Source organism: Pempheris klunzingeri, chromosome 1 (genome assembly GCF_042242105.1).
Source record: "Pempheris klunzingeri isolate RE-2024b chromosome 1, fPemKlu1.hap1, whole genome shotgun sequence".
Taxonomy (NCBI): Eukaryota; Metazoa; Chordata; class Actinopteri; order Acropomatiformes; family Pempheridae; genus Pempheris; species Pempheris klunzingeri.
Window position 1 is genome coordinate 28751582 of NC_092012.1, and position 8229 is coordinate 28759810.

Consider the following 8229-nt stretch of genomic DNA (forward strand, 5'->3'; position numbering starts at 1 on the left):
GGGTACTACATTTGTGGAAGAGCCCTCTCACAAGCTGGTGTATAGCCGAAAACCAGCAGTAGCAGTTAATGAAGAGGATGCACATCATATACTGAAGTAGCGTTTAACTGATAAGTGACTCATGATGATTTCATACATTAATGAATTCAGGACATATCATGGATTCCTGTTGCCACTACGATGTAATGTGATTAGCTGACACATAACAGATCATCTGAGGAATAGTAATTCATAGATAAATATTGAACTGAATGACATGTTCTTCCATTACCATGAACAAACACACTTTCATTTATTTTGACTCAGTCCCACACACACCGTCCTGCTGCTGTGAGTTCTCCCTAAAGTACCATAGCGCGCCACTAAAAAGAACCCCCAACAAATGCATTTTCTCCGGTTTGTTAAACAGTGACTGCTTCCATTGCATTTCCATTTAGCCGTTCATAAAAATTAAACTGTATATTTGTGGGGTCTTTTTAAAGAATTACAGTATGAACCAATGAGCCTGACACTGAGAGCACAGTCATGTTAGGGATGTCAAAGTACTGAGAGACACACTAACACATGTTGGTTTGGGCCTTTTCATTGGATTTGTTGACAATAAGAAAAGCGTAGAATATCATCAGCCTTACCCTTTGATTGGCACGTTACAAAAGCTGAAAACTAACGACAAACAGCGGCAACAGTTAATTGTTTTAGTGTGTTCATCCCATCAACAACAGTACTGTACTATGCAAATTTTCAGCACAGTTACAGCACAGTTACAGTAATTCAATGCAAAAATAAAAAACATAACTTTTTGCCTGAGTTTGCCAACACCTATATTTATAGACTGGACTCCCCACCTCTCATCCTGGGACGATATTCTTCAGTTTCAGCAACAGCATTAAGTGTTTTGTGTACGATTAATATGAGGCACTAAAACTCAAATTCAGTTTTCACACAGGCTTTGCAGCTGTGTTGTGTTTGCCGATTGTTCAAGCACTAAATTCTATAGTTTGCACATCTTACAGCAACGGCTTGTCATTTACAGTGAAGTAACAAACTAGAACGAATCACAATTGCTCTCTAGTGGTTGTGATAATGAACTATGTCAAGCTAAGAAGAAGTGTTGATACTTAATCCAAACTCACTGTACGAGTGCCTGGGAGCAACATGCAAGAACTTATTTGTTAAGTACTTTGTGGAGGTAGACAAAGTCATGTACATTTTAGACATTTTTTTTACATCACTGCCAAATAATCTGCTTATAACTCACTGCTGCAGCTCCTTCACTCAGAATTAAGTTGCATTATACAAGAACCATTGGTGAGTGTTTAGTTAGACCCAGAGACACTGAAAGAGTTTGAAACGCCCATCAACAGAAGATGAGTTCTTGGGAACAAACAAAACATTTGCGTCCAAAATGCATGTAGTTCACAGAAGGAGTCCTCCTGCTTCCACACTATGTGTTAGTGGCAAAGCCCCCTGTGTCCTCTGCAGGTTTGTTACCGCTGTGTCGACTGTTGATGTGGTGAGTCATTTCCTGACGGTTGGTCACCGTGTGGCCACACTGCACACATGTGTAGCGCCCTTTGGTGTGCTCCCAAAGGATGCGTCTGTTGCAGGCCAGACCTAATGGATGAAAGGACAAATTTAAGTCAAAGTTTCAAATTCAAAATCTTGTCTCCCTGGGAACAATCAAACTAACTTGTTATCATCAAACACAGAGGGTGCTAATTCATGTCCTACACAGGTTCCTACACAGCTTTGAGGTCGATGCTTTCTCAAAACCTGACAATAATGATCTGTCTGTGTTTGTTCTGTTTTCAGCATTACTGGGCTATATTACCTCACTCTTCAAACTCAGGGGTTGAAAGCCAAGGGGAACGTGCAGTTACACATACAGGATATCTGAGCAGAACAATTATTTTAATGCATGATTGTAACCAACTACATGTGTTGCTTTGCTGCACAAGTTTGTCATAATTACAAAGTTCTTGCGCAACATAAAGTCTTTGTTGATCACTTGTACTCACTTCATTTCCGACATTTGAGTTCTCAGGCCTTCTAACCGACACTTTACAGAATTTATAATAATTTACATAAATGTGAGCTACTCTAGGATTGGCTATGGAAAAATAGCGCACAAGCATTAGCATGAATTAGCCATAAACTAGGACTTAATACTTTGTTGTTGGACAGATGGACCAACATTACGATTCTTACTCTGCCGCTAAAATAATAAAGAAAGCCTGGTTGTACAAGTGTGGAATATTATGAGTGTAGAAGTTCATTCGTCACCATGAAAATAGCAGCTTGACCACAAGATTTTAACTTCTCTTACTAGCTTTTAACAACATGTCTCATAGAAAGATATCTGATAATTAGCAGTTTATTGTGTAAATATGATAACTGATACATCATACATTATACAAATGCAAATAAATAGGCAAAAAGGCGGCTGACCTTGATTCTTTTTCCACACAGCTGAGGACCCAGGAGGAGAGTGAGGAGCTGATCCTGGAGCAGGGCGGACGGGCTCAGGAGACCTGGTCTGTGTCTGCTGTTGACCCTGAGCATCAGGAGGTTCAGGAGCTGCTGTTGGGCCATCCAGGCTTAGAGATGGAGGCAGATCAGAGGAGCTGTTCCTGAGCTGTGTAGCAAGTTGGGGAGGGGAGGTCTCGGAGTTCGATGAAAAAGGAGGCCCGAGGGCAGGGGGGGCAGCAGAGTCTGGCTGAGGAACAGCAGCAGGGAAGGAACCATCTGGGTTTGGGATTTGAGGAGGTAGCTGCTGGGGTGAAGACACTGAGTCCAGCTGTGGGGGGTTCTGGTCCATGGCCATGGGGGTCATGTTTGGGTTGCTCACAGTAGCAGGTGGAGGGGGCGTCGGTTCCGTCGGCTTTGTTTTGCCTCTTGGCACTTTGGAGCAGGTGTGCAAGTGAGTCAGGAGGCCACGGTAGGATCGCAACTTTGTGCGACAGCTCTCACACCTTCAGAAAAAGAAGCAACGTTACATTGCTACAAACAGTTTTTACTCATGAACACTCACGGTATCTGTGGCAGCTGTGAGTGAAATGAAGACCAACTCACAGGAAGAATATGTTGGGTTTGTGATGGTGCCTCATATGTTCCATCAGCTTCTGCATGTCAGGTAAGGAAGCACTGCAGCCGATAGTGGAGCACTGCAAGACCTTTCCTGAGGAGAGGACAGACAGAGTGTACTTGTACCTGTAGTGGTTATACACAGTGTAGCATGACACAGAAGGTTGGACCAGAGTGTGGATCACACATAGTTTAACCAATTTAGCTGCAATCCCTCCAAACTGAGACCGCTGGACCCTTAGAAAAGTCAGAAAGTCACTAATCTGGTGTAACTAGAGCTACCTACACATGAAGAATTGGCCCTTTCTAAAATGCTGATGCAATTAACATGGATCTATTGACGTTACATTCTAAGTTTACTGCCCACACATGCTCTTCCAGAGGTGGGAGCTCACCAGGAAGAGACTGAGCTGAGATCTCATGGTCCTTAATGTGGCTTTCCAGGGCGCCTGTGTCTGTGTACACTCGCCTACAGCCATGTAATGGACACGGTGTCCTGTTGTTTCCTGAAATGGACAAACAATACTTCAATTCGTTGCAGTGAATTTAACTACTTAGTTATGAGACATGAACGGTGAAAATAACGTAGGTAACTTTACTGGCGACAGAAGTCAAGCCGTGTTAGCATGCTAGCTAGCTGACAGGTTACCTCAGTCGCATTAAAGCTAGCTAACGTTAGTTCCGTTAAGCCCAACGATGCAAACATGTTGCGAATTTGGCGTCTGTCTGCAATGTTTGAGCTAAATTACAAACCTCCATTTCCATTTTCAGGTGTCTGCGTTATTGTATTACCCGCAGACATCATAACGGCAGCTGAGCTCTGCAACAACGACAATTGAAGTTGAGCAACACACTACAAGAAGCAGAATGCAATGCGGCAACCAGACCGGCATATGTCTTCTTCTGGGTTTTCGGGCTGGATGATTTACAGGACAGCGCTGCCTCCTACAGGTCGGGATTAGATTGCAGGTCGGGTATTTCTTTTTCCAAAGGTGTAGTGATATCATGGTTATGAATTCAAAGAGTGCTTAATCCTGTTCTCTATGTAGTCCACTACACAGGAGTCAGCCATTTTGTATGGATGTCCGAATGTAGGCGATAGTGAGTATTATTACACCCTCTATAGTGGACTCAAAGTATCCCACATTCCATCGTGAAAAATAAATAGTGTAAAACCATAGATATAGTGCACAACTAATGGTCACTAACCGAGCCCAATGTATCATCAAGCATTGCAGTAAAAGCACTTGTGCTTTCCATCTCTTCAATTTAATTCAATTTATTTGTATAGCCCAATATCACAACAGAGTTGTCTCACAGTGCTTTACAAAGTTCACTGAAATAAACAAGAAGTGTGAGCGAACAAACAATCTTTTTGCTCCACCCCATGCATTTTCCAGATCTCATTTATTGTACTAATTCATTGTGCTCCCCTTAGTTTACTAAGTTAGTTTGGATCCAAACTAATGTGTTAAAATACCAAAGTCACAGAAACTGAAACTCTCTTGTTCTGCGCGGTAAAGTTACTGTTTTTCTCAGTGCAGTCTGATGGCTTTGAACCAATCGATATAGCAGCTGTTTCAAAAGGATCTTATGGGTCTACCTCTGGACTGATCCTTTCTGTAATGTTGTCTGACAGTCCTAACGACAATCTGAACCTGTCAGTGGCAGAAACAAGCAGAGTCCACTGTGAGAGACTGATGGCTTCTGCATCAGAGGGAAGACACATGAGCCCATCATCCACATAGAAATGTCTGAGCACTAATTGGTGAATGGTGAGTGGGTACATGCCCAGGGATCAGAGGGTACAGTGGTTGAGTCAACAGGGGAACAGTATAAAACATTATAACAGACTGATGGCTGTGTAATGTGTGTGTAATTAGGAACGGGAGTTTTGAAGATATTCAGGTGTGTGTGTGAAACCATAATTGTTTCATCAACACACAGGGTGATACACAGATGATACACAGCTCCAGAGCCCTGCTCTCTCTTTGTACAGCTGTACTGATCAAACTAGCCGATAATCCAGATCTGTAAGAAAAAATCCAATGTGAACATTTGTTTTCGTTGCTTTAATTAATCTTATCAACACGTACATAGTAGAATTGAAAGTCTATACTTGAATTATACAAAAGAAATTTGCATTGGTGCAGAAAAATGTAGTTATTGCATTCATTTTGAAGTAATGTTAATAATCACTTCTATCATGATGATTTCAAGGACCAGCCAGGCTTTTAGAAGCTGACTTTTCTGCACAGAACTCATGCACTTATACTCTACCTGTACACAGCAGCTAACATGCTCACCTGATAGTTCAGATTTCTTAAACCAGTAATGACTTTGAAGGTGCATTCATGTTGAACTTCAGTTCATTGGCATATCATAATACAGTACAATGGAACCATTCAATTTATCATTACAAAAACTGGTATCATTACTTATTCATGTACTTGGAAAGAGATAATATGCATTCACGTCATGCAAAAATAGCAGTTGTTGCATACACCATTTGATTTTATTTACATCTGACATAGAACTGCATTAAAGTTGGAATGGAAATATAATCTCTACAGTGCCCCCAAAACACTGTTGTGCACCAACAGTAACTAAGTGAAACAAAAGTGGTATTCAGGTTTCAAACCCATAAAACATCAAATCCATGGTGCAGTGTTAGCGTGATTCCTGTGTGCCGTTCAAAATGTGTGACCCGTTAGTGCATCAATCCAATGGATTCATAAACGCAAAGAATGCAGAAATAAGACCACAAAATAAGTACAATTATGCTGTAATTCGCAAAAATGTAAAGCAAAGTAGAGGGCCATCTAAGTAGAAATATGTAACTGTGTGATTGTATGTAGCATAAAAAATATTTTTGGGCTTTGCTCTCCTGTTAATCATCTTACTCCTCCTCAAATTCATCTCATCAGGTAGCAAACCAATGACCTAAGACACGTGACTGGAAAATAAAAACTAAGGCAAACACACAGAGCGTGTCTATTAGAATTACTTTCTGCTCTATTTAATTCCACCACTTACATAGTTAGTTTTCACTGCACAGTCAACTGGATGTTAACAGCAGGCAATCTGAGTGATAATGACAACACTGAGCTGTCTCTTCCTTTCCACTTGTGCTTTAGATAATAGGGTTAGACTGAGGACTAAACTGAGGTTGATCTGCTCATATTGCTAGTACTAATGGAATGAGGTGGCTCATGTACTCTCTCTGCAAACAATTATGGCCAAACTGGATATAATACTCATGTTATGAAAAGAGCTTTTTTTTTCTTTAAGGCCACAAAGAGAGAGTGCAGAGCCTGAAGGCTGCTGTTGTGTAGCCACAGCAGTTTAAAACCTGACATCAATAACAACAACAACATCAACAATAAAGATGCTACTAGGTTTTTTCTGTAAATTTCCATGTGCTTCTGTGGTCATATGACTCAATCTCAGCTGTAGTGGATCAGTGAGGTAAAAAAAAGATAAATTTAACAGACAGAAGCACAGAGCAGTGGGAAAATTAAGCAAAGTTAACTCTCAACAGGTGGGGCTATGAGCTGCTTCTTAAAAGTGTCAACAGCGTCCACAGATCTTCCAAAGTCAGTAAGCTCCTACGTTTAGCATGGAGCTCTAAAGTTTTCTACATTAGATGAACATAAAGGCCTGAAATACATCATCACAATGGCCATAAAAAGGCATTATGAAATGATGTGTCACTTGGAACTCCACTATCAAACATAATGAACTCCTATACATCTGTCTTATCATGAAAATAAGAATGATAAAATAACATTTTATAATCATGAACTAGGTTTGAATAATGCCTTAAATTATTTCACAAGTGATTGCTTCATTTATGCATTTTACACTGTTTCATAACCATTTATTTATTGAATATTGACACAAGCCTTTAGTGTTAAACAACAAGCCCCGATCATACAACATGAGTGATCCACCTACAGTATGTCCTGGTGTGGTAGCTCTGTAAGGTAGCTGGAAGCTTGACCATCCAGTGGTCTAAAAGTGATCACCGGCACAAAGTAATGGTTTATATTCTTTAAGTGAATATTATTCAAATGACTTCCTGTAGTGTGAGTGGGTCACTGAGCCACTGAGCAGCAGACCCAACTATAGTGGGGTTACTTCCCAACAGCTCTCACCAACTCCCTCTTATATCCTCAAAAGAGAGTTATAAAGTCAATGTAAAGACATAAAGGGACACAAACAGATACAAATGTGCTCTAGGCAGGGCCAGTTGTAGATGTTTAAGCTTCAGTCTTGTCCTGAAGCTGTAATGACTCCACTTCATAAGCATAGAGAGCCAAAATGAAAACTGGAGGAACATGAAGAGGTAACAGTTCCCGGTGAGTTCAGGGGTCAGTTAGAGTTCTAACTGTAACATAAAGACACACAGTCACTCTCCACAGACACAGACACCATTCTCTAGCATGTGTCTTAATCATGTTGAGTCGTGATATTGTGTTTAAGTTTTAACTGTAACCAGGCCTGGGTCACTTTTAGAGTCACCTGATCAATGATAAAGGAGGCCTGTAGACTTGTGTGATCATTTTGTTTTAAATCTTCTGTATACAAGGCCTGCAAAGTTGACAGTTTGCTGAGTGGAGGTCAATTAGTTTGCTTTATCAATCATGGAAATAAATTATAGTAATTATGATTGTACATCATGAAAATACACTAATATTGTTTTCCCAAGTTTGGACTTGGACCCCTCTTACTTTGCCTCTACAAGGCAGGTATGGACAGCATGTATACAGCAGATGTACTGGACAACTGAGCACTCTCATTTTTTAGGCTTTTGACTCCTGATATGTGGATGTCTATAAATATGGGTACTTAACTCTCTGTAACTGCCACCACATAGATGATGATGTGATGGTATGGTTGCTTGTGCCAAAAAACTACAAGTTAGGTATATAATATGTAATGAACCTCTTTACTGGAAACTCACTTGATCAGACTCACGTCTTGAATGACATTTGCCACAAAGCCAAGCGTGTCCTGTGGGCTTACTCCCCCCTACATCACTCAGTGCGGCTTTGAAGAAGAACTTTGAAGGAGGAACATTGCTGGTCAGAGCATTACATTATATTACGCTGTGTGACAGGTAGTCATGTGCTAAAAAAGCCC

General features: G+C 40.8%; 1 protein-coding gene across 1 annotated transcript; it reads right to left on the minus strand.

Moving 5' to 3' along the window:
- Nucleotides 1–202: 202 nt before the first annotated feature.
- On the minus strand, nucleotides 203–3908 carry znf414 (zinc finger protein 414). Its single transcript, XM_070832808.1, has 5 exons — nucleotides 3838–3908; nucleotides 3480–3590; nucleotides 3073–3178; nucleotides 2449–2972; nucleotides 203–1614 (listed from the first exon to the last, which is right to left on the minus strand). The coding sequence occupies exons 1-5, from the start codon at nucleotides 3887–3889 to the stop codon at nucleotides 1445–1447; spliced, it is 963 nt and encodes a 320-aa protein (XP_070688909.1). The 5' UTR covers nucleotides 3890–3908; the 3' UTR covers nucleotides 203–1444.
- Nucleotides 3909–8229: the final 4321 nt, after the last annotated feature.

What these genes read in the sequence shown, in the direction of transcription:
- znf414 (XM_070832808.1), bottom strand. Translation starts at nt 3,889, where the DNA reads ATGATGTCTGCGGGTAATACAATAACGCAGACACCTGAAAATGGAAAT. An exon ending in ACCTGAAAATGGAAATGGAG is followed by an intron (nt 3,591 to 3,837) that starts GTTTGTAATTTA and finishes TGTCCATTTCAG; the next exon opens with GAAACAACAGGACACCGTGT. An exon ending in AAACCCAACATATTCTTCCT is followed by an intron (nt 2,973 to 3,072) that starts GTGAGTTGGTCT and finishes CTTTTTCTGAAG; the next exon opens with GTGTGAGAGCTGTCGCACAA.